General features: G+C 43.0%; 1 protein-coding gene across 1 annotated transcript; it reads left to right on the top strand.

The window, feature by feature from the left end:
- Positions 1-24,571, top strand: kti12 (KTI12 chromatin associated homolog). Its single transcript, XM_041178671.1, has 9 exons — positions 1-263; positions 7,939-7,990; positions 11,441-11,493; positions 15,184-15,239; positions 17,134-17,213; positions 18,990-19,149; positions 20,676-20,738; positions 22,491-22,559; positions 24,364-24,571. Exons 1-9 carry the CDS (start codon positions 113-115, stop codon positions 24,505-24,507), a joined length of 828 nt encoding a protein of 275 aa, XP_041034605.1. The 5' UTR covers positions 1-112; the 3' UTR covers positions 24,508-24,571.
- Positions 24,572-26,297: the final 1,726 nt, after the last annotated feature.

The following is a 26,297-nucleotide window of genomic DNA, read 5'->3' as shown; positions in this document are numbered from 1 at the left end:
AGAGCCGACTGGAAATGGGAAGCGGCTGCGGCGCCTTTAAGGAGTAGCCCCTGGCACGAGGCCCTGCAGTCCAGGCCCGATCCCGGAGTCCAGGCCCGATCCCGGATCCACGATGCCGCTGGTGATCCTGTGCGGGTTCCCCTGCAGCGGGAAGAGCCGCCGGGCGGCCGAGCTGAGCGAGTTTGTCCGGGAGAAGCTGCAGCGGAAAGTGGTGGCGGTGGGAGAGCGGAGTGTGGGGGCGGAGAGAAACTCGGTCTATTCCGGTGAGAGGGGGAGGGGGGGGGGTTTGATGGGTTTGAATTTGGGGGGGGTGGGGTTTTGTTGGGGTTGAGTTTGGGGGGGCGGGGTTTTGTTGGGGTTGAGTTTGGGGGGGCGGGGTTTTGTTGGGGTTGAGTTTGGGGGGGCGGGGTTTTGTTGGGGTTGAGTTTGGGGGGGCGGGGTTTTGTTGGGGTTGAGTTTGGGGGGGCGGGGTTTTGTTGGGGTTGAGTTTGGGGGGCGGGGTTTTGTTGGGGTTGAGTTTGGGGGGCGGGGTTTTGTTGGGGTTGAGTTTGGGGGGGCGGGGTTTTGTTGGGGTTGAGTTTGGGGGGGCGGGGTTTTGTTGGGGTTGAGTTTGGGGGGGCGGGGTTTTGTTGGGGTTGAGTTTGGGGGGGCGGGGTTTTGTTGGGGTTGAGTTTGGGGGGGCGGGGTTTTTTGGCAGGTTGGGGGGTGGTTTGGTGGGATGGGAGGGTTTTGGTGGGGGAAGGGGCTGAGGGGATTTGGCGAGTGGTTTTGAGCTGGGCGGGGTGGGTGGGAAGGTGCTGGGCAGGATGGGGTAAGGGGGGCTGCTGGGGAGGCTTTGCCGGGCAGGATGGTGGGATTTTGGCAGGATGGGGGTCTTGGTGGAGTTTGGCAGAGGTGGGTGGGGGGTTTTGGTGAGCAATTTTGGTGGGGTTAGGGGGTTTGGCGAGGTGATGCTGTGGTTATCTATTTACAGCAAATTCTCAGGCATTTTGAATGCTATCCTCCCCTCACCTTGTGCACTGTCAGTGTTCCCCTATGTTACAACAGTGACTACATTTCAACAAAGAGTTCGTTTAAATGCCCCAAGGCATTTCACAGGCGCATCATGAAAGGTCGGACATTTGGTGCATAAAAGACAGGCAAGTGATGATCAAAAGCTTGGTCAAAGAGACAGTTTTTTAGGATCATCTTAAATGGCGAGGGGGAATAAGTGAGAGAAGGTGGTTTAGGAAGGGAATTCCAAAGCATAGAGCCTGTATCTGAAGGCACAGTTGTTTCAGGGTGAGAAGACGCGGGGATGCTTCTGACACAATATAAAACTTAATCCTGTCTTTCAGCCTATTTCCTCTGCAGCAGTTTAAGGTATTCATGTTGCTTAATGAAAACACAGCAGTGTGGTGCTTTTAAAGATTTTTTTCCAAAAATACACCGTATAAAATTGGTTACATCACAGTTCAAATTTGATATTTTATAAAGTGCAGTACAGTTCAGGATCTTTCACAGGTTACAGTTACAAAATTCATTTCATGTCAAACATACTGAGGGGGAGGTGGTGGTGTAGTGGCATTGTCACTGGACTAGTAATCCAGAGACCCAGGGTAATGCTCTGGGGACACAGATTCGAATCCCACCACCATGGCAGATGGTGAAATCTGAATTCAGTGAAAAAAAAATCTGGAGTTAAAAGCCCAATGAAGACCATGAAACCATTGTCATTTTAAAAACCCATCTGGTTCACTGTGTTCTTTAGGGAAGAAAATCTGCTGTCCCTACCTGGCCTGGTCTACATGTGACTCCAGACCCACAGCAATGTCTGCGGTTGATTCTTAAAAAAACTGCTGGAGGGAAATTAGAGATGGGCAATAAATGCTGGCCTTGCCAGCAATGTCCATGTCCTGTCAATGAATAAATAAATATAAACAAATAGAATAATAAAAAAACTTGGTTTCCAAACCCTTGGTATTCTATGGTGGGCGTTAAACAGTGACCTTTCCCTATTGAACCTCTGCAGTGGCAGCTCTAACCTTTAGTTCATCTGTCAGCAAGTAGCCCTGGACCTTGGAATGTCGGTTGTCGACAGCTCTTTGCACTGGAGGACCAGCAGGTTTTGGGCAGACCAAAGAGTGTCTTTCACTGAATTGATGGTCCTCCAGCAGCAGTTGACGTTTATCTCCGTGCGTGACCATAGGACAGCCCCCTAGAGCACAGAGTTCTGCGTCACAGAGCTGCTCGGGATGTGCATCAACAAAGACCTTTCCAGACCTGCTTTACAAGGCACATTCCAGAAGGTGGAGCTGAGACTTTTAGGCGTGTGGGGAGAATCTGATGGAGAGTGCGCTTCTCACCACCACCCAAACTACATCTTGGTGCTTGTTTGAAAGTTTTGGCAATGAGGCGTTCTGCCAAATGACTTTGACAGTCTGCTCAGGGAACAACCTGACAGGACCTACCACCTTTTCCTGCAGGGCCTTGAGGACATTACATGCAGACCACTGCCTGATAGACTTGTGGTCAGAGGTGTTTTCAGCACAAACCTTTGGGTCATTTGGTGCTTTTTAAGATACAGATTTGCTAAGCTACCTAATCAAATAGATTTTGTGTGTGTTGATAGAAAGACTTAAATGTATGTAAAGCTTCTGACAGCCTCAACCTTTTACAGCCAATTAAGTACTTTTGAAGTGTAACCACTATTATTTAATGTAGAAAATACAGCAACCAATTTAGACACAACAAGATCCCACAAACAGAAAGTGATAACGACCAGGCATTCTGCTTTAGTGATGTTGGTTGAGGATAAATATTGGCCAGGACATCGGGGAAAATTTCCCTGCTCGTTCTTTTTTTTTTTCAAAATAGCATCATGAAACTCTTGTGCCCACCTGAGAGGACAGAGGAGACCTTGGTTCAGTAACTGATCCAAAAGGTGGAGCCTCTATGGAGTGCTAGCCAAGATCTTTTGTGAAAGAGTCTCTGGGATGGGACATTGAACCCACGACCTTTTGACTCAGGAGCTGAGAGGGCTGCCCTCTGAGCCACGATTGATACCGAAGGCAGCTTGGAGGGAAGTGTGTAGCAGAGATGACGATGCTGTCAGCCTTTGATTTATAGATTTGAACTTGATCACTAACCAGGCTGAAATGTGTGTGAAGTGAAAAGTTGCTGCTGGTTTGACGCTGGGGAGTTCAGAAGTTTGTTGGGGCTGCAGCTTTGACAACAATGCCTTGTAGCTTGAAATAAATATCTTTGAGAGAATGGTGTGCATTTAGAGTGAGGTGTGAGGTAATGAGAGACCTCGGATGGTTCATTCGGTTATCAGTTGAGCCCTTAGCAATATTTTCAGGGACAAAGGTTTCTATTTCCGTTGTATTCTTTAGATGAGGTTGATGGGTGATTTGCTCTCAGGTGCTGGTCTATGGTGGTCCTGAGCCAGGTTCGGGAGGAAACTCTTTTAAACTTTCCTCCCCCACCCCCAACGTCCGCCCACTAATGCAGGGCAGTAGAGGATTAAGACCAGGTAATCTGTTTTAGTTCATTGAGGATTAAATATTGGCCAGCACAACTGCTCTTCCTCAAGCTAATATCACAGAATCTTTTACATCCACTTGGTAGGACAGAAAGGACCTTGGTTCAACATCTCAGCTGAAAGATGGCACCACCGACTCCCTCAGTACTGTACTGGAGTGCCAGCCTGGATTTTATTTTCAAGTCTTTGGAGTGGGACTTGAACCCACCACTTTCTGCCTCAGGAAAGAGAGTTGACCACTGTGCTGTGGCTAATATACTCTTAACATTCAGCTCTAATGGTGGATCCAGATTGCAGCAGCTTTTGTTTGGTAGAGCCACTTGCCTTAGTCACTCACGGACTGCCTTCATTGCCTTTGTGATCTATTAGTCTGTTAGGGGGAGACAGTGGTAATATTGATCAACTAATAATCCAGAGCCCAGGCTAATGCTCGGTGGACATGAGTTCAAATTCCACCATTGCAGCTGCTGGAATTTAAATTCAATTAATAAAATCTGGAATCGAAAGCTAGTCTCAGTAATGATGACCATGAAACTACCATCGATTGTTATGTGAACCAGATGGGTTTTCAAATGCCCTCTGGATCAATCTGCTGTCCTTACCTGGACTGGCCTGCATGTGACTCCAGTCCCACAGCAAAGTGATTGAATGTTAACTGCCCTCTGAAATGGCCAAGCAAGCTACTCAATTCAAGGGATGGGCAACAAATGCTGGCCTTGCTGGCAAGGCCCACATCCCATGAAAGAATTTTTAAAAAGCCTTCATCCCCACCTTCCCAACTTTTGTGAGTTCTCTTTTTCGACCGGTAACTTGAGTACGATCCAAAACAGTTCAATGATAGGCTGTTGATTTAATTTTATTTTGTAAATAGTACTCAAGATTTTGTCTGACCAAAGTGCTGTATGCTTTGAGTATGACTTCTTCCATTTAACTGTAGTTTAAAACCCTTGGCTCAGTGAGTCGCACTCTGACCCAGAAGGTTGTGAGTTCAAGTCTTACTCCAGAGACTTGAGCACAGAATGTAAGCTGACTCAGATGAGACGTTAACTGGAGGCCCAATCTCCAACATTAAAGATCTCATGAGGTATTGTTCCTTGTTTCCTGGTCAATTCCTGGTAATTTGCTCAACCAACACAAAACATGATCTGGCCATTTGTTTATTGCTATATGTGGGAGCTTGCTTTGTCCAAATTGGCTGTTGTGACCTTAACTCCACTTTCCTGCCAATCTCCCATAACTGTTGACTCCCTTGTTAACCAAAAATCTGTCCAACTCAGCCTTGAAATAAATTCAATGATGCAGCCTCCACTGCTCTCTGGGCTAGAGAATTCCAAAAGGTCACGACCCTTCGAGAGAAGAAATTCTTCCTCATCTCTGCCTTAAATGGGTGACTCCTTATTTTGAAACTGTGCTCTAGATTCCCCCACAAGGGAAAAATACCTCTCAGCCTCAACCCTATCAAGCCCTCTCAGAATCTTATTTTTCAATAAGATCACCTCTCATTCTTCTAAACTCCAATGAGTATAGGCCCAAACTGCTCAACAGTTCCTCATAAGACAACCCCTTCATTCCAGGAATCAGCGTAGCGAACTTCTCTGAACTGCTTCCAGTATAACTATGTCCCTTCTTAAGTAAGGTGACCATAAGTGCACACAGTACTGTTGTGGTCTCACCAATACCCTGTGCTACTTCAACCACCTTGAAGCTATTTTACCACCATGCCTGTGGTACTTGCATCACAACTTTTTTTTCTCCCTATGTGCAATCTAATTGAGTAATGCCTGAATTTGATCAGCTTGCAATTGGTTCCTAAATCCCAAGTCATTAGTATAACTCAAAAATAGCTCCCTGAGCCACCCTATTTGCTACTTTCCCCAATTAAATGCAACCCCCTTAACGGATACCTACAATTTCACAGCCTTTAGCCAATCTCTTATCCATTGACATATTTGATACGGGATTCCATTATTAATTTGGTCCAGATGAATCCCTGGTCGGCATTTTAGCATGATATACAGGATCACTAACTCTGCTCTGGCCTGTGCCCTTTTACAAATGTGGATGGCACAGCATATTTATGCTACAGCTTGGTAGGCAGTGAGGGTGAGTCTTGTTTCATTGAGTTTGGAGTTACCAAATATACCGGCACCTACGCTGCTGTACTGAGGGTGTTTGGAGAAGGTGATGAAAGGAAAAAGTACTTTTTTTCACACCAGTTTTCTTTAAAGGACTTCAATTTATTTTACTTAATGAATATTGATTATACTGATTTAGCACTCTGTCCAATGGGCCCAATTTTAATGTATCCCGACAGTCAGGAAACTCTCAGGATTGGGGTGCAATATTGGTTTTACTCCCTGCCTTATTTTTACTCGCCCTTGAAATCAATGAGTAATATTAGGGTGGGTGTAAAAATCCACCTTCTGCCTGATCCAGTGGGTTTCCCACCTGGGGCGGTTAACATTGCCCCTGCTGACTGTTTGCTGAATGTTCGTGCGCGGCCCACTCCAGTAACTCCTCCAATCATGCAACATTTGACAAGCTGCCACAGCTCTTAAACAAAAATATTCAGCAGCACTGAGGGAGAAGAATTATGTAGGTAAATAAAATTATAACCAGCTTTAATGGTCACCTTCCCCTGTGGTCTTGCACTGTGGGAAATGAGACCAAATGCAGTCTTCACAGTAAGTGGGGCTAAGGGATGGAGTATAATTGGATCAGGGCCTACGTGGTATAGTTCTGTACCGTCCATTTGCTGCTGCTGCTTGTAGCTACTTCTACCGGCAGATTTACTGTCATGGTGTGCCACACTCATCTGTCTAATGCCATCCTCACACTCCCCAGTAGCTGGTCTGCAATTGCTCTGAGAAGTCTGTTGTCCACCTCACCTCGGCCCACCCCTCTTTCTGCTGCCCTCCTCTTTGCTCTCCAGAAGAGACCTCTGTAGCTTTACAGCTCTGATCAAATAGCTGAAATTCTGACATTTTCTTTTTTGGATGCCACTTTGCAGAGATCTTTTTGTTCTTGCATTTTCAAGCCTCTTCACTAGTCTGATGGTCTGCATATGGACTTTTAAGCAAATGTCTTAGCATCCACATTTCAAAAGCCTCTATTTTCTTCTACAGGCTTTTACTTATTGTCCAGGATTCTGAGGCACACAGGAAGGTAGATGGAATGTAGCGTCTTAAGAGTTTCTTCCTTGTTACAAGCTTGAGTTTCCTTGTTGCTAACATATGAAGGGTTTTATGAATAAAGGTATAGAATAAAAGACTTAAGATATGGCTTTCTATCAATTTCTCCAAGGCAATTGTTAGGCCACAGATTGACAGTTGTATGCAGTTTTTGACCATTACAATACAGAAAGAAAATGAAGAGCCATACGCACTCAAAACATTAACCCTGTTTCTCTCTCCACAGATGCTGCCAGATCTGCTGAGTTTTCCCAGCACTTTCTGTTTTTATTTTATATTAGAGTGAACAATGTACTGGGTGATGCTACTGTTGATAAATTAGTTATGAGGAGAGGTGTGAGGTACTGAGATTATTTTCACTGGAGTAAACAGGACATACAATAGGTGCTTTTCAAATTCTGAAGGGCTTCGTGAACTGGGAAAGACAATTTCTGCTAGTTTGAGAGTCCATATACTCTTTTATTTTTCACCTGAGAATTAAAAGTATTTTTTATAGATAATTTGAGTTTTCATCCATTTTTCATCCGACGCCATATTCTTTTGCACTGCTTATGGGCAGGTCAAAACAGTCTTCAATGCTGCTGTATCCTGAATATTACAAAGTGCATGAGTGCCTTATTACCACTATAGACATGTGAGACATTATAGAGTGAGAATAAGGTCTCAAGTGGCTTGGTTTTCTTACTAACCCACAAATGGTGTGTAATCATGTGGATTCATAGGAGGTGACACCAGATACCCAGGAGGACTTGGCCACTGAACCAGCTCTTGGGGAAATAGTGTCAATGCAACATCCCAAAGAGGTGCCAAAAGCATGGTTATCGACCTTTTACTTTGGTATAAAGGATATTTAAATTAATAAGTTGGAGAGAATTTTAACAGACGCTGTCAAAAGTTAAGAATGTAACAATGACAAGATTGCTCATCCAAGTCCCATTTCAGGATCCAGTGGCTCTTTTCCTGGTGCCAACACTTATCATGTTGGTTTTCTTATCTGTGGTTCTTTTCCATGGTTCTCGGTTTTGTACATAATAAGGCACTGGATGGCAGGGGAGGGGGGAATAAAATAGTTTTGCTTAATGGTCTTTTTTGTCTCTACTCTAAAGCTTTTTGTGTATCTCTTGAAAGAGCATAATTTGACTTGACTTAGCACTTGTCTGGAATTTAAATAGAAAGGAGTGTGACTAAACATCATAAATTTATTGATCACTTTTTGTATTCTAGATTCCCGGAAAGAGAAAGAACTGCGAGGAACACTGAAAGCTGAAGTAGAAAGGTACTGCGCTTAGTACATGACTGCAGCTTGTTTCTGTTTCTTTGCTGCTGGGGTACAGATATGGTATAATCTTAAGATAGTTGCTTTTTTTAAAAAAAAACATCTTAAGCCAACTTGTGCTTTAAAACTTTTGCTATTGGTATTTTGCCTGGCAGCTGCATCCCTTGGTTGCACTGCAGTGAAAACCAAGCAATATCTATGCCAGGATGTGAATTCTTTGCCATTTCTCCATGTGCCAGTATTATACAGCCCATGCATGTATCTCCTGCCATATATCTGCTTTCTATATTTATCTGCTTTCTATATTTATCTTTATCTGCTCTTTCCTTCCTTGTATTACCTCTGCAGAGATCCGTGCATCTCATCACTTGTATTCTTCACGCAGGGTGCAAAAATTTGACAATTGTTTTTAAAATGTTTTCTCAAAGAATTATCTAAAACTTCAGAATATTGTGAATTATGGCTCGAATGGGCCAGTAACACATCGATAATGCCCCGACCCACCTGTAACCACTACGGTAAACAGTCACTGCACCAGTCAAAATCGATAATTCATGTTCACCCAAAAACCATAGGACAAGTGGAAGAGCCAATTTTTCAACAGAGTAAAAACTTCTGCAATTCAGAACATCAGTTTTTAATTTGTGTTTATGGGATGTGGGCATCCCACCCCTAATTACCCTTGATTTTGGCTTGCTAGGCCATTACAAAGGGCAGTTAAGAGTTGTCAATATTGCTGCGGGCCTCTAGTCACATGTAGGTCAGATTAGGTAAGGATGGCAGATTCAAAGCAAAAGCAGAAATACCTGGAAAAACTCAGCAGGTCTGGCAGCATCGGCGGAGAAGAGCAAAGTTGACGTTTCGAGTCCTCATGACCCTTCAACAGAACTAAGTAGAAATAGGAAAGGGGTGAAATATAAGCTGGTTTGGGGGGGGGTGTTGTTGGGACAAGCAAGCAGTGTTAGGAGGAGATAACCAAAAAATATTACAGACAAAAGAGCAAAGAGGTGTTGAAGGTGGTGATATTATTTAAAAGAATGTGCTAATTAAGAATGGAGAGCAGGACAAGCAAGGTAGCTCTAGTGGGGGTGGGGGTGAAATAAACCATGGGTGGAATACATTTAAAAATAATGGAAATAGGTGGGAAAAGAAAAATCTAAAAAAATTATTGGAAAAAACAAAAGGGTGGGGGAAGAAACGGAAAGGGGGTGGGGATGGAGGAGGGAGTTCAAGATCTAAAGTTGTTGAACTCAATATTCAGTCCGGAAGGCTGTAAAGTGCCTAGTCGGAAGATGAGGTGCTGTTCCTCCAGTTTGCGTTGAGCTTCACTGGAACAATGCAGCAAGCCAAGGACAGACATGTGGGCAAGAGAGCAGGGTGGAGTGTTAAAATGGCAAGCGACATTCATGTCATTTAGATCTTGAACTCCCTCCTCCATCCCCACCCCCTTTCCGTTTCTTCCCCCTCCCTTTTATTTTTTCCAATAATTTATATAGATTTTTCTTTTCCCACCTATTTCCATTATTTTTAAATGTATTCCACCCATGGTTTATTTCACCCCACCCCGACTAGAGCTACCTTGCTTGTCCTGCTCTCCACTCTTAATTAGCACATTCTTTTAGATAATATCACCACCTTCAACACCTCCTTTGTTCTTTTGTCTGTGACATCTTTTGGTTAGCTCCTCCTATCACTGCTTGCTTGTCCCAACAACCCCCACCCCCACTTCTTCAACAACCCCCCCCCCCCCCCCCCGCCCCCGCCAAAACCAGCTTATATTTCACCCCTTTCCTATTTCTGCTTAGTTCTGTTGAAGGGTCATGAGGACTCGAAACGTCAACTTTGCTCTTCGCCGATGCTGCCAGACCTGCTGAGTTTTTCCAGGTATTTCTGTTTTTGTTTTGGATTTCCAGCATCCACAGTTTTTTGTTTTTATATAAGGATGGCAGATTTCCTTCCCTAAAGGACATTAGTGAACCAGGTGGGTTCTTATGGTGATCAACAACAGTGTCGTGGCCACTATAACTGAGACTAGCTTTAATTCCAGATTTGATTAATTGTGGTGGGATTTGAACCCATGTCCCCAGAGCATTGATCTGGGCCTCTGGATTACTAGTCCAGTGACATTACCACTAAACTACTATTCATCAGAGGGAGTCTCTTTTACTCAAGGCAGTGCCACATTACTCATTTAAGATTATTGTCACTAATTTACAAAGCATATTGCTCCTATTCCAGTCTCCACTATTATGCCTAGCGTAGTACACAATATTGTTCTTTTGCTCTTCTGTGTAGTCAATAATGGAGCTTATGTAAGGAGGGAAGGAAATTTTTAAGATAAACTAAGGTGATATTTTTACTTAACTTCCTTTCTCTCTTCTCCATTCCTGGTTTGTCCTTCCTCAACATAATGGGTTTCCATGCCTCTAGCATTGCATTTATAGATCCATCCACAAGCAAATTTGCAAGAAGATCTGGGAGATGTGCTACAGTTAGTGCCTCCTAATGACAGCGCAGCTAAGGTCACTCGACCTGCTCTACTCCAGCCAAAAATAAATGAATTAGTGATTGTTTTTCTTCCACCTCTGTTTGAATCAGTTTCAAAACAGACTGCAAGAACAAAGATGTAATCTAATGCACCTCCCAGGTTTAGTGTTTGATTGTAGTGTTTGAAATCCATCATTCCCTTAAAAGGTTAAATGATTCTTTTTGGTGATTGATTCAGTCTGACTAATGGAGACAAACTTCTCACCGGTTGTACTCAGAACTGACTCCTTTAACAACCCAAGAACATTACTTCTGTCTGTGTCTGATGGCAATATTCAATCATTTGCCATCAACATGCATTTAAATGGAGAATTTTTTTTGTCACGTACTGTCGAGCTCAATGCCGTGTGTTAGAGACAATTCTATAAGCCTTGGAGAGCTTGGCTTTTTGTGGTTGAATGGGCAATGTTGCTCTTAGGGCAACTTGCGTTTGTAACCTAAGAGCTTGCTTTTGACGAGCAAGATCAATACCTCATTATTGCTTGAACCAAAAAAAATGATTGTCAGCGGTGAAATGGGATGAGTATTAATTGGAATTGGGTTTGCATTGCTTCCCCAGCCTGCTGCCTTACCGGTTCCAGCTCTGTGTAAACACTTAGCAGGAGTAGACATGTTTCCCCTGGGCCCCAGCAAAGCATAAAAAGAGAGGGCCAAAATACTATTTGTGAACAGTTCAGAAGAGGCCATTCTCACACCATGACTCTGCATGGTGCACATACCTTAAGTGGGGAGAAAATAACTTGAGCACATCTGGGTGGAGATGGAAGGGGAGAAAAGGAGTTTGAGCGAATTTATTTTATGCATGGTTTTTAGGTTGGTACTGTTTTATATGGAATTCAAAATAATGAGCCAATGAACGTCTTAAACAATATGGTGTATGTTCATATCATCTTTCTTCTCCAGGAAAATCAATAAGGAAGATGTAGTAATTATGGATTCTCTCAATTACATCAAAGGTATGACTGTATTAATTTATTAATCTGATTCTTTGGTATTCTGATGTGTTCCTTTTTAAAAAAATTTCTGAACAATGGTGTGTGGAATGGGTCATTGGTGTGGAGTGCTACAATAATCTCTCCCATCTGCCATGAACCCTGCTCCCCATCCCAGGAGAGAATGGAAGGTAAAGCCGAGATTGTTGAGAGAAGGGGGAAATAATGGGGACATTTACCATCAAACAGCAGATAACTTGGACGGGGGGTGCAGGGGCTTGAATAGGATCCTCAATGACTACCTGCATGTATTAGTGGCAGCAAGATACTTGACTGAAAGCACTTCAGGGTTATTTTAATGATATATTGTGTTATAAACAGTGAGAATGTGTGTTTCTGTGTGTGTGTGTCTGTAATATGTTCCCTAAACTTGTCTGTGGACTTGAGCCATTTTATTTAAAAGTACGAAAGCGAAACATTTCCTGTTGTTATTTCTAACATTGGGGAGATGGCAGGGAGTTTCCAATCTACAGTAACACCATTAACTCTCAAATTAACCTGAGGGTGTGTTTAGATTTTAATTGACCTTCAGAACGTATCTGGAAAAACTCAGCAGGTCTGACAACATCTGCTCTCTGCATCTGTTCTGATGAAGAGTCAGTCGGACTCGAAACTTTAACTGTATTCCTCTCCGCAGATGCTGTCAGATCTGCTGAGTTTTTCCAGGTATTTTTATTTTTGTTTTGGATTTCCAGCATCCGCAGTTTTTTGCTTTGACCTTCAGAATGTGCCTGTTTACAGTAATTAGTTTTTGTGGTGATAAAGAGGCAGATTCAGTTGTAATGTGCTCACTCCTGAGTTCGAAGATTTTGAGTTCAAGTCCACTCCAGAAACCAGAGCACAAAATCAAGGCTGATATCGCAGTACTGAGGAAGTGCTGCCCTGTTGGAGGCACATCTTTTGGATGAACACACGAACATACAAATTAGGAGCAGGAGTAGGCCACTCGAGCCTGCTCTGCTGTTCAATAAGATCATGGCTGATCTGATTGTAACCTCAACTCTACATTCCTGTCTAACCCCGATAACCTTTCACCCCCTTGTTAATCAAATATCTGTTTACTTCTGTCTTACAAATATTCAAAGATTCTGTTTCCACCATCTTTTGAGGAACAGAGTTCAAAGGATTCAAGACCCTCTGAGGGGGAAAACAATTTCTCCTCATCTCTGTCTTAAATGGGCGACTCCTTATTTTCAGACAGTGACCCCTAGTTCTAGATTCTCCCACAAGAAGAAACATCCTCTCCACATCCACCCTGTCAAGACCCCTCAGGATCTTGTATGTTTCAATCAAGTTGCCTCTTACTCTTCTAAACTCCAGTGGATACAAGCCTAACCCGTCCAGCCTTTCCTCTTAAGACAACCCTCCCATTCCAGGTATTAAGTCTAGTAAACCCTCTCTGAAATGCTTCCAATGCAGTTATGTCCTTCCTTAAATAAGATGTCAAAATGTCTTCTTAGGCGGATGTAACGTATCCACATCAATATTCGAAGAAGAGCAGGGGGCACAGCAAGGTTCCGCAAACAGCATTGTAACATTGACTAGATAATCTGCTTTAGTAGTTGGCTGGGATGTTGAGAGGAACTCACTTGCTCGTCTTTCAAAATGTCATAGCTCTAAATATATAAACTAAACTTTAAGGAAAGGGAAGTCTGCAGAGTGGAATACTACTTTATTGATAGTTTCTATCTATTTTATACTGAAGAATAGTTACCCTGCAAAAATCCTGATGAAGCATCGATTTACTGACCTAAGTGAAATATCGGTTCTTGGGGATGATGTACTGATGTGGCTTTATTTTGACTGTTTTTGGGCCCTGATTATCTTTGACACAAGTGTAAGCCTCCCACCCCTATAGAGTCTCCCAATCCAGCTACTAAAATCCTCCCAAGTTTCTGATGGTCTCATACGGATTTACGTAGGACCTTCTCCATGTAGGGACAGTTGTCACCACAGTGAAAATAGGTGAAAGTAGACGAATCCCAGGCTTGATGACCACCTCCCCCTCCCTTGCCAGTCTTGAATAGGTTTAATGTAACAGGGTTAAAAGAGGAACATGCGATTTTCCTGCACACAGAACTGGTACACTCCCTGCGCATTATTCCAGCTAGGTCCGCCTTATAGGGTTATTTGGAGCTCAGTGTGGGGAAGTATCTCTCCATGTCAACAAATATCTGTAGGAGCACATAGGGAGCCTGGGGCACTTTTTTAAAATCCACTCTCCTCCCACTCTTACCCACAACAGTGCCTTGAGTTGAAGATAAAATTCACTTCTTGAATTCAGCTGATTTTTGTTGAACCTACACGTAGTTTATAGGATTATCGCTTCATTTGGTTTGTCAGACTGGAGAAATTTATTAGCCAGCATACTTCTGTTTTGTTTCTGTAATTGTGTATAGACTTTCAAAAATCCATTGTAAAAACTATGGCGTGGAGGTAGTTAGTGTAAAGTGGTATGTGTCAATGCAGCTAGGGTACATCTGTGTTAAGGGGTTTCAAGCTATGGCTCAGTAATGCACGAATGATCATGTGAGGAATGCATTAGCTTGTCATTTGTTATCTGATTGTGGGCTTGGTGCTGCAGGATTCATTTGTGTGTATTCCTCTTGTTGCAGTTTGGAAGTCGGTATCCTGATGTGTTTGAAATTGGCAGAACGAAACCAAAGAATGTTGGAGAGTGCTAATCGCATGCAATTAATTTTTAAAAGGGGCAGCAGATGAGGCATTGCCAATAAGTTACCTTGTGCAGGAAGTTAGAATTTTCATTTTGGAAACAGTATGGAAGATTTATTTACAATAGATTAAGAAAATCTATTAATAGATTCCAAATTAAAAGATTTAATATATAAAAATATATAGATATCTGTGTGTATAATATTTGACATACCATATACACACACAGTCTTTGGTAATTGTGCTACCATATCATTTTAAAGAAGGAAACCCTAAGGAAAATCAACACACATGCAGAAAGTAATGTTACAACATGACTGCATTACCTAATAAAGGAGATATTACGAATTTTAAAAAAAGGAGCCTCTGAAAATCAAGAAGTAGCCTTCAAGAAAAGCCCTCAGGAGAGGAAAAAATCACGTTGAGAGCCATGCTCCAAATTTCATAATTGAGTAAGGCTGCCCAGTCAGTTGTTAATGATGGGTGGAACCTGTCCAGTGCATGTGTCTGATCACCAACTCTCTCAGGAGAATTGACTTGGCAGGAATACTTTAAACCTTAAGTTAGCGCATGCGTGTTTATATTTTCAATACTGTTTTCAATTCTTTTATGAGGTGTTATTTATAACTGTCTGTCTCTGCCCCTCTCAGAGGCCATTAATACAAAGAGGAGACAACTCACCAATTGTATACACTGAGGTAATGAGGGAGGGGAAGCTACGATTGATGGTGCAAGGGCAACATCCAAATAACGTTTGTGAAGAAGCTGCCAATTTAGCTTGTCCTTACTGATAAATCAGATGGTTGGGATCCTGCAGTAAATTAGCAGCTGAGCTGATACCGGAGCCCTTTAATCAAGAGCCCAGGCCAAAGTGACTTTTCATGTAACATTTCTTCTGAAGATGTGAAAATATTGACTCACTGTATCTAATTTTGTTACAACAATGTGCATCTCTGTGACTGTTGTTCTTTTTAAATATAGGTTACAGATATGAACTTTTCTGTCTGGTAAAGCATGCACAGACTCCACACTGTTTGGTAAGTGGCCATTAGCATCTTTTTTTGGTATCGAATGTGAGAGATTAAATTAATTTGTTAGTGTACAGCTGCTAACTTGGGTCTGGTGGATTCTAAGACCTTCATAGATTTTAGTCTTTCTGCTGTTATTTCCCCCTTTATATATGACCACCAAACTGGAAAATTAGACTAATTTCATGTAGAAATGTGAATTGGAGTTAATTGAATTCAAAGCCGTAATTCTTTTTATCTTTTTCATTATATTCAGCAACTAAACGGAATGACTAATATTTCTGGTAAAATCCTTTAAGAATTGTCACATTTTAAACAAAAAAACACTTTTCTTTCCCTCCCCACTCTATGTCACGTCCAATCTCTGTACAGAAAGAAGAAACACATTTTAATTTATTTAAAACCTTTCCCATCCACAAGACATGCCAAAGCGCTTCACGTGCAATGAGTTTCTTTTCTTCATGAAATGTAGTCACTGCTGTTCTGCAGATGTGGCAACCAATTCGTGCATAGCAAGGCCCCACAAACAAAAATGGCTAGCTTTTGGTGGCATTGATTGTGGAATGAATGTTGGCCGGGACACTGGGAGAACTCCCCCATCCTCCTTCAAATGCATAGTACCATTGGTTTCATTACATTCATCCTTACAGGCAGACAGGGCCTTGATTTTAATATCTCTTCTGAAACACAGCCCCACCAATTGTTGCACTCTCTAAGCTCTGCACGTGCGTAGCCTCACAGCATCCGGAACAAACTCCGCAGTGCAACACACAGACCGTGCACAACCAACATTCCCTTTAAGACGCGCGGCTGTACAGCAGTCTTAAAGGGTCCACGCGATGCAACAAATAAACTGTGCACAACAAAAAAGAAATTGCAGGGAACATTGCCTCCCAGCATGAGGTACACCCTCAGCACTCGCTGAAATGTCAGCCTAGTTTACTTCCTCAGATCCTCGAGGTTTTTAGGATTTTAACCATAACCTTGCAATTCAGGAGAGAACTGAACCGCAATGATACTAGGGGCAATGCTCTGCTGACTTTGCTGTTGACGTAGGAGGTGTTACAGCTGCCTTTTTTTTTAAACCTCCTCCCTTCCCACTTTTCAGGGACCCAAACACACCTTCCAGGTGAGACAGCAATTTACTTGTATTTTCAATTTAGTATGCTGTACTCACTGCTCATGATGCTGTCTTCTACATCGGGGATGCCAAACACAGATTCAGTGAGCTCTTTGGTGAACACCTTCGTTCAGCCCATAAATATGACCTTGAGCTTCTGATCGCTTGTCAGTTTAATTCTTGTCCCACTCTAACCTTTCCGTACTCGGCCTCTTACATGGACATTCATTAGAATAGAGTAAGCTTGAAGAACAGCACTTTACCTTTCGATTTAGGCTCTTTACAACCTTCTGGACTCAATTCCAGATCCTAATTACTGCTCCCACTTTTTTAGTGGGAGTTGCTAGTCATGGCTCTGCTGTTGCCATTCACACCTCTTCTAGACTCATCTTTTGTTTCTTTACTTGTCCCATCATCATCTCCTTTGCCTTGCACCATCATCATTTTCATCATTTAATCCCTCCTGCCTTCCAGTCTGTCACAGACCTTCCCTTTTGTTCCTTCCTCCCCTTCTCCCTTTTCTTTTTCTCTATACCTGCATAAAACCTGTGCCATCTCTAACTTTCCAATTCTGATGAAAGGTCATCAACCTGAAATGTTAACTCTGTCTTTCCCTCCACAGATGCTGTCTGACCTGCTGAATATTTCCGACATTTTCTGTTTTTATTTAGTATTTTCGGTGTCTGCAGTATTTTACTTTTGTTAAGAGTGAAACCTACCTCTTCAGGCACCTCCTGTTGAGGATGTGATTGGCTTTTTTACGGTGATTTTGTTTGCCCCTAGATTCACTGTGATACTGCCGTCGACGTCTGTTCATCGTGGAACCAGCAGAGAGCTCCGGAGGAGCAATACTCCCAGGAAGTGTGAGCTCATCACTGCCTTCCTCCTCCTCTCCAGTGTTACAGCTACATTGTCCAGTCTGGTGCCTTTCCAACAACTGGACATGGTGCGATGGTCTTGACTGGGAATCCACAGTATTTCATTCATTGGCACTCTCCCCCCCCACACTATGCCAGATCTGTGTTGTTGGTTTAATTGTCTTGAGGTTTTAAGTAAATTCTGAGGCTACAATTTGATGGTGCTTCGTTGAGAATGTGTTAGAATTGCAGCTTTTGTAGATGATTCTTGGCTACTAGATATTACTCCTGGTTGCTCCTGGGTAATTGAGGCACATGTCTACTTGCCCATACACACGTTGGAGGGGGGGGGTTATTTGCATATCCCTCCCCATTCATTGCCTGTGCTTATGCGGCATTTAATAGTCTGTGACCTTAATTGCAGAGCTGATTCTGACCTGGCCGAACCTGATTTTATTGCCCTGCTCCCATTGTGTGTCCCAGTTACTTTGTTGTGATTATTATGCACTGATGAGTGGAGACTTCGATTGTATGGCCAATCAGTAAAGTTAGGAACTCTGTCGCTAGCAATGACATCACGGAGTAAAACGGTACGACTGCACATGGCACAGTATGGGCAGCAAACACAGCCTAAAATTTTACAGCACAGACCATTCAGCCCAACAGACTAGTGTTGATGCTTCACAGGAGCCTCCTCCCAGCCACCTTCATCTAAGCCAACAAAATTATCCCTCTGTTCAGTTTTCCTTTGTGTTTATTTGCCTCCCCCTTAAATACATGTAGGTTGGTAACTCATTTCCTAGACACTGACACTTTCAGTTGAAACAGACTGACTTTGTGCCCCCACTGCTATTTTCCCCCCCCCCCACCCCCAATGAATGCTTTGTAGCAATATAGCCCATCTGGGCCCCATCGGAGCATTGTACCTCTCATGGCTTCACCCCTCCCTATCTCTGTAATCTCCTCCAGCCCTACAACTCTCCCAGCTTTCTCCAGTTCTGGCCTCCTGCACATCCCCCTCTATTAATTGCTCCACCACGGGTGATCGTATTTCAGTTGCCTCTGCTCCCATGCTCTGGGATTCCCTTGCCCCCCCCCCTCCCTTTTTTTAAGACACTCCTTAAAACCTACCCCTTTGACCAAGCTTTTGATCATCTGCCCTAAGATCTGCTTATGTGAACTATGATGAGTCACAAGGCTGCAGCTTCAGGTTCCAAGGGTCAATTCCCACTCCAGGACTTGAGCATAAAAATCAAGGTTGACACTCCGGGCTGGTGTTGAGAGAATGCTGCACTGTCTAAGTTGCTGACACTAAACTGTCTGCCCCCTTGTGTGGATCTTATTTTGAAGATGACCAGGGGAGCTAGCCTCTGTCATGGTCAATATTTATCCCTCGATCAACATCAGAAAAAAAACGCTTATCTGGTCATTATGGTTGTGAGAGCTTGTTGTGCATAAATTGGCTGCTGCGTTTCCTACATTACAGCTATAACTACATTTTCAAAAAATACTTCAATTGGCTTTGAAGCATCAGTTGATTGTGAAAAAGGCTATATAAATTGAGTGTAGTTTTAGTTTTAGTGTAGCTCCCATGTCAAATTTTGTTTGATAACATTCCTGTGAAGTACCTAGGGGCACTTTATTATGTTAAAGGAATTCAAGATGTAGCATCATTCTGTAAGGCTCTCCCAGTCAATGTTTCAGTCTATCTCTATGCACAGTTTGAACCTTCAGCCTTTTGAGTTGCTTGTAACTTTTCCATCTGCTCCGCCATTCCTTTAGCTTCGACGCGCTGGTGATGCGATTCGAGGCACCAGAATCCCGGAACCGATGGGACAGTCCGTTGTTTACCATCCAGAAGGACGACACCCTCCCGTTTGAGGCAATAATCAACGCGATCCTCCACAGGAAAGCCCCACCGCCCAACCAGTCAACGCTAAACGTGAGCGAGGACAGTGAACAGTGCAATATGTATCTAGGGTTGTCAACGCTCCAGGATTGGCCTGGTGGCTTTGCAGATTTAAGCTGGGCATTTCCAGGGCACTGCTGTGTGCTAAGCAACAAAAATCGCAAAGAAAATTAAAAACAAATGAGCATTTTTAATTTTCTTTGCACATTTTGTTATTAGTTTTATATATATATAAAAATTAGAGATGGGGAAGAAAGGCTTTTGGACCGATGGTCAAGAATCATGCAGTTGGATAATGGAGTCTTTTTTTTGCTTTCCCATTGTGTGTGCAAGGGTGGTGTGTCATGGGGATTGACATATCGAGTGACCAATGGTGGGAATGCGGGCGTGTGGTGGTTGCAGGCAGGTGGTCATGTGATGACATCTCCGGGAATTTTCATTCATTTTCACCATGGCCTTTATTGGGGCTGTCGGCATCCTCTTGCTCTTTGGTTTTCCTCGAGCCTCCCTCAATTCTCGTCTCGATGTTATCCAATCATCTGATGTTTTCTCTTCTACCTCTTCTGTTTTTACCCTCAATTTCTCCTTCAGTTGTTGCCAGGACAAGGCTGTTGGGTCTTCATTTCCAATACCTGTACTTGGCTACCTTCCTCTCGCTAACTGTACGCTTGTCTCAGCAATGGTGACCGTGAAGCTACCTGCTGTCCATGCGGTGTACCCTACACCACATGGACTGCAGCAGTTCAAGAAGGCAGCTCACCACCACCTTCTCAAGGGCAATTAGGGATGGGCAATTAATTTCTGGCCTAGTCAGCGACATCCCATGAATGAATTAAAAAAATCACTGCCCTAAAAACCCCATCTGATTCACTAATGACCTTTGGGGAAGGAAACCTCCAGGACTATGTTCAAGTAAAGTTTGCAACTGTGTATCCCATGAACAGGTGACAGAGCACCAGGACTTGGACAATCCAATTGTAAAATTCTCTTTATATCTTCAGTTCATAAAGATTGATTGTGAATTAACTTTTAAAATTGGAATTCTTTGGTACGAAGATAGTTGACGGGATAGTGGTGTTCATAAATTGAGGGGTTTTGATAGGATGGATGACGAGAAACTGTTCCCAGTCTCAGGAGGGCTGGTAACTAGGGGATCCAGATTTAACATAATTGGCAAAAAATCCAAGGGGAAGATGAGAATTTTCTTTTTACACACTGAGTTACGATCTGGAAGGGTGTTAGAAGCAGATTCAATAGAAAATTTCAAAAGGGAATTGAGTAAATGCTTGAAATGGGATAATTCGCAGGACATTGGGGAAAAAGCAGGGGAGTGGGACTCCTCGGTCACTCAAAAGAGCCAGCATGAGCAAAATGGACCGAATGGCCTCCCTTAAGTGTTGTAAGTTCCATGCATTGGGTTAAAAGACCAACATCCTTTTACGGGTTAGGCATCAGTTGGGCACCTGGAGGCACTGCGTAGGTAATGAGACAGTCTCTTTACTCCTTTGTTCGAATAATTAGACCAAGATTAATGTTTACTCTTTAATGTTCATTTTCAGCAACCACGTTCATCTACGAACTTCATGTATGAGTTGGACAGAGTTACACAGGAGATGGTCATGGTAAGATTTTTTTGGGGAGAAATTGTACTCGTTCATGATGGTTGGGAATTTATACTCCATCAGACACCAGTACCAGCATCTAGCGCCGTTCCTACCTTACAACAGTGACTGAAGGGGAGATGGTGGCATAGTGGTAATATCACAGGATGAGTAATCCAGGGGGCCAGGCTATTGCTGCAGTCAGGAATGCAAATCCCACCCACCACAGCAGCTGGTGGAATTTAAATTCAAATTGGAAGCTAGTCTCGGTGATGGTGATCATGAAACTATCATCGATTGTCTTTTAAAAAAAACCCATCTGATTCACTAATGAGGCCCCATCTGCCTGCTCGGGTGGATGTAAAAGATCCCATGGCACTATTTCGAAGAAGGTGAGGGAAGCTCTCCCTGGTGTCCTGGCCAATATTGATCCCTCAACCATCACTACAAAAACAGATTATCTGGTTATTGTCACATTGCTGCTTTTGGGAGCTTGCTGTGCAAAAATTGGCTGCTGTGTTTCCTACATTACTACCAGTGACTACACTTCAAAGTACTTAATTGGCTGTAAAGCGCTTTGTGATGGCCAGTGGTCATGAAAAGTGCCATATAAATACAAATTTTCTTTGGTGCATCTCTGGTTTGATAAACCAAGGATGATGTACATAATCAGGTCCACCTTAGGCCCATCTCTTAATATTAACTTTGATCCTCTTCCATTTCTCATGCAAGCCATTCTAGTGGCTTCAGTGCAGTTCCTGGTTTAATACCTCATGTTTTTCAGTTGTGTGGATTTGGATTGAGGGTCCTTTCACCGTGTAACTGAGGGAGACCTTTATTTCATCACTGTGACCTGTAGATGGTCAGAAATGACAAATGCATTGCTTCTACCTGGTCTGGCATGTAGACTCTTCAGTATTTTCTCTTAATTATTTGTGCTTAAGTTGAGGGAGAAGGGGACAGAATATATTGTATTTCATGGTGCCTCATCAGTAGAAGTACAAGATGGGTGCAGGGCAAAGATGCCTGCTCTCAGCCCAAGCCCAAACCTCAGAACACCGCTCCCTACTGCACTAATGTGGCATTTCTGACTCCTCCCTCCCCCTTCATCTTTCCCATCACTGCTGCCTCTCGGCTTGCCTGAGCGGGCAAGAGATGTGTTTGGGGCAGTTTTATGCGGAAAAGGCATATCCCATGAACTGGGTTGAGACTAGCCAAACTTGGGAAGATGGTGGCGTAATGGTAATGTTACTGGACCAGTAATCCAGAGGCCCAGATTAATGGCCTGGGAGGTACACAGGTTCAAATCCCACCACAGCAGTTGGTGGAATTTAAATTCAGTTAATAAAATTTGGAATCATCTCAGTAATAGCAACCATGAAACTATCATCGATTGTCGTAACAGCCTAATTTCCTTCAGGAAGGAAATCTCCATCCTTACCTGGTCTGGCCTACATGTGACTCCACTCTAGCAAGCCACTCAGTTAAGGAATTGAGGAGGGATGGACAGCAAATACTGCTCAGGCCTGTGACGCCTGCAATCCATGAGAGAATAAATGTAAAAAAAAAACTAACTTTATAAAGGATCCTCTCAGCTAATGCACAGAGTGGGAACTGGATTTAAATACAGCCTAGTTTGATGGGACAGGAGTCTAACCCACTGCCACCCTGTGCCCATCAACCACCCCCTTCCCTGCAAACCGTCACTGCTTTGTTTTGAGATGTTAATTGTCCTAAAATGTGTTTTTAAACTACTGTTCCTTTAAATCCTAGACAATATTAAACGCACAGAAGACAAGTGTACCAGGAGACCTGATAACGGTACCTGGAGCCAGTGTGAAGATATCCTTTTAACCTTTTAAATACCATTAGGTACCCTCTTAACGGGTGCAATATTGTCCTTCAGTCTGAAGCTGTGTTTAAGTCCCACTCAAGGGGCTTGAGCACAAAATCTAGGCTGACACTTGATTAACTGAACAGAAAACAAACTACGGTAGATGGAGTTCAGTGTAAGAAGTGTGAGGTCATCCATCCTGGCTCTCAGAAGAATAGGTCAGAGTATTTTCCAAAGGCTGAGAGCTGGGAACTGAGGAGCTATGAGATTTGGGTGCCAAATACAGAAATCACTAAAAACTTATGAACAGATAGAAAATAAAATTCAAAGGGTTGATGGGATATAGCCATTATCTCGAGGGATGGAAATTCTGTGTAGTGTATATATAGTTTTTAGAATGCAAGTGGGATACTGCTTTCAGGTCTGGGCATTGCACCTCAGGAAGGATAGAATAGCATTGTAGGTGGTGTAGCAGAGACAGAGAGTTAAATTGAGGACAGGTTGCATAGAGTAGGCTTGTGTTCCCTTGAATATATAAGATAAAGTGGTGATCTAATTGGGTGTTTAAGATAATTAAAGGATTTGTTAGGATTGTGGTTGTGTTACATTTGGGGAGGTGATGGCATAATGATATTGTTATGAACTAGTAATCCAGAGACCCAGGATAATCTCTGGGGACTGGGGTTCGAATCCCGCTATGGCATTGAATTTAAATTCAATAAAAATCTGGAATTAAAAGTCTAATAATTGTTGTAAAAACCCATCTGATTCACTAATGTCCCTTAGGGAAGGAAATCTGCCATCCTTACCTGGTCTGGCCTACATGTAACTCAGACCCACAGCAAAATGTGGTTGACTCCTAAAAGGAGCAATGGAACAATAAACAATGCCCACATCCTATGAATTAAAAAAAAAAATCACTCTAAGTCTGAGTTGCAGTGGTAACTTTCACCTGCATATTGTAGACTGGAGCTATGGATAGTGATGGTAGAGGGTCACAGTAATTTCTCCTCTCTTACTGCCCGCCATTGGCGTGTGTTGGAAGGACTTAAAAGTTGAAACTCGACCTGTTTATGAATACACCTTCCAAGGCCATTGAGTGCTGGGGTGGGACTTGAACCCTGAGCTTCTGATTCAGAGGCAGGGATGCCGCAAGTATTTGTAAGGTAGAGAGAAATTATTTCCTCTGCTAGAGAGAATTCAGAAAAAGTGGGCACGAAACGTTAAATTTAGAGCCAGATCTTTCAGGTGTGATGCAAGAAGGAATTTCTGAATATAAAGGGTAGTAGGAAATCTGGAACACTTTCCTCAAAAAGCTTGGAGTGGGTGTTAATCAAAAGTTTTAAAACTGATAGATTTTTGTTAGGTGTGGTGGGTATGAAGGGTCACGGAGCCAAGTTGGGTAGTTAAGAGTGAAGATGCAGATCAGTCATGATCTAATTGAATGGCAGAACAGGCTCTTGAAGCTAATTAGTCTCCTCCGGTTCCTATCACATTCCAATGCAGTACTGAGACTCTAAACCAAGGCCTCATCTGCCCTCTTAGGTAGATATAAAGGATTTCATGTCACTATTCGAAGGGAAGCTACACTATACTTCAAAAGTACTTAATTGCCTGTAAAGCATTTTGGAATGTAGGGGGGTCATCAAAGGTGCTTTATAAATCAAGATTTTATTTCCTTCCAGGTAATCTGAGATTTGCATTCACCTGAATTTTCTCTTCAACGATTGTTAGACATTTGATTGCCGTAAATGTTGATCAATTGAGCAGACTATTTCATGAAACGATTTGTTTCCTTAACCCCGATGACACATCGAGTTGACGCGAAACCTCCCCATGGCTGAACTCCGTAAGCTGAGGCGACAGTTTGTCAGCTATACCAAGATGCACCCAACAGAAAACATCGGACAGATAGCAAACATGTTTGTACAGTACATTAGCCGAAGCCTACATTAACCAGCATGGAAAAGCAGCAGATTGTGACTTGGATTTCGTAACAATAAAAATTTTTTTCGGCAAAGGTCTTTTATTTCTCTGGTTTCCATGCAGCCTGTCCGATTGAAAACATCAATCCATTTTGCTCTAGTGAGGGGACATTTTAATATTTGACCCTTGAGGGTGATATCGGACTTGCTCTGCTTTTGTTCTTTTTCACTCATTGACTAATGTTCGTGCGAAGGTGTCTCTAGAGGAATTGATAGCTGTTTCTGTTGGTCTCTTTTCACAACACTGATGATGGTGCTAAGTGTGTATTTTTCAATATTAGTCTTTCGATTGGCACATCATTTTTTAACCACAAGCCTCCGTTTTTGTGCTGAGCTTCTCGGGAACTTGGGCTCCCTGCAGAGCAGCGCTCTGACCACATCACCCGGGATTATCTATTTCAGTTCTGTACTCCATCTTCTCGATAGGTGTCAGAAATCCCAGACATCCTGTCTCGGACTCACTCGGACTGTTCGACATGACCTGATACTTCATTTAATCTTCATCAGTGTCACAGGTCCCTGGGTACTGACACAATTGTGTGCATTACAAGCCTTTCAGGAACAACACCATTTACTTCAGGATTATTTTTTTCCCTGCACTTGGGAAACTTTACGTTGCAACATAGAAAATAGGAGCAGGAGTAGGTCATTCAGCCCTTTGAGCCTGCTCCGTCACTCAATATGATCATGGCTGATCCTCTATCTCAACGCTGTACTCCTGCATTCTCCCCACACCCTTTGAAGCCTTTAGACTCCAGAAATCTATCTGTTTCCTTCTTAAATATAATCGGTGACTTGGCCTCCACAGCTTCTGTGGTAGAGAATTCCACAGGTTCACCACCCTCTGAGTGAAGAAGTTCCTTCTCATCCCAGCCCTAAATGATCTACCATGTATCCTGAGATTGTGACCACTTGTCCTAGACCTCCCAGCCAGAGGAAACATCATCCTTGCATCCAGTCTGTCTGGCCCTGTCAATGAGACCTCCTCTCATTCTTCTAAACTCCAATGAATACAGGCCTAGTTGGCCCAATCTCTTCTCGTACGACTATCCTGCTATCCCAGGAATCAGTCTGGTGAACCTTTGCTGCACTCCCTTTACAGATAGCATATTCTTTCTTAGGTAAGGAGACCAAAACCGCACACAATACTCCAGGTGTCACCAAGGCTCTGTCTAGATGCAGTAAGATATCCTTGCTCCTGTACTCAAGTCCTCTCACAATTTACCGCCTTAACTGCTTGCTGCACCTGCATGCTTGCTTTCAGTGATTGGTGTACAAGGACACCCAGGTCCCTTTGTACATCAACATTTCCCAATCTATCACCAGGTAAATAATACTCTGCCATTCTGTTTTTCCTACCGAAGTGGATAACTTCATACTTATCCACATTATACAGCATCTGCCATGTATTTGTCCACTCACTCAACCTGTCTAAATCACCTTGAAGCCTCTTTACATCCTTCTCAGCACTCGCATTCCCACCAAGTTTCGTGTCATCAGCAAACTTGGAAATATTACATTTCGTTTCCTCATCTAAATCATTGCTTATATATTGTGAATAGCTGGAGCTCAAGCAATATTCTCTGTGGTACCTGATTAATCACCGCCTGCCATCCCGAAAAAGACCTATCTATTCCTACCCTCTGTTTCCTGTCTGCTAACCAATTCTCAATCCATGCTAGTATATTACCCCTGATCCCACGTGCTTTAAGTGGGACTTTATCAAAAGCTTTCTGAAAGTCCAAATATACCACATGCACT

This window comes from Carcharodon carcharias, chromosome 32 (genome assembly GCF_017639515.1).
Source record: "Carcharodon carcharias isolate sCarCar2 chromosome 32, sCarCar2.pri, whole genome shotgun sequence".
Taxonomy (NCBI): domain Eukaryota; kingdom Metazoa; phylum Chordata; class Chondrichthyes; order Lamniformes; family Lamnidae; genus Carcharodon; species Carcharodon carcharias.
Note: the sequence above shows the minus strand (reverse complement) of the source record. Positions and strands in the feature narration are given on the sequence as shown.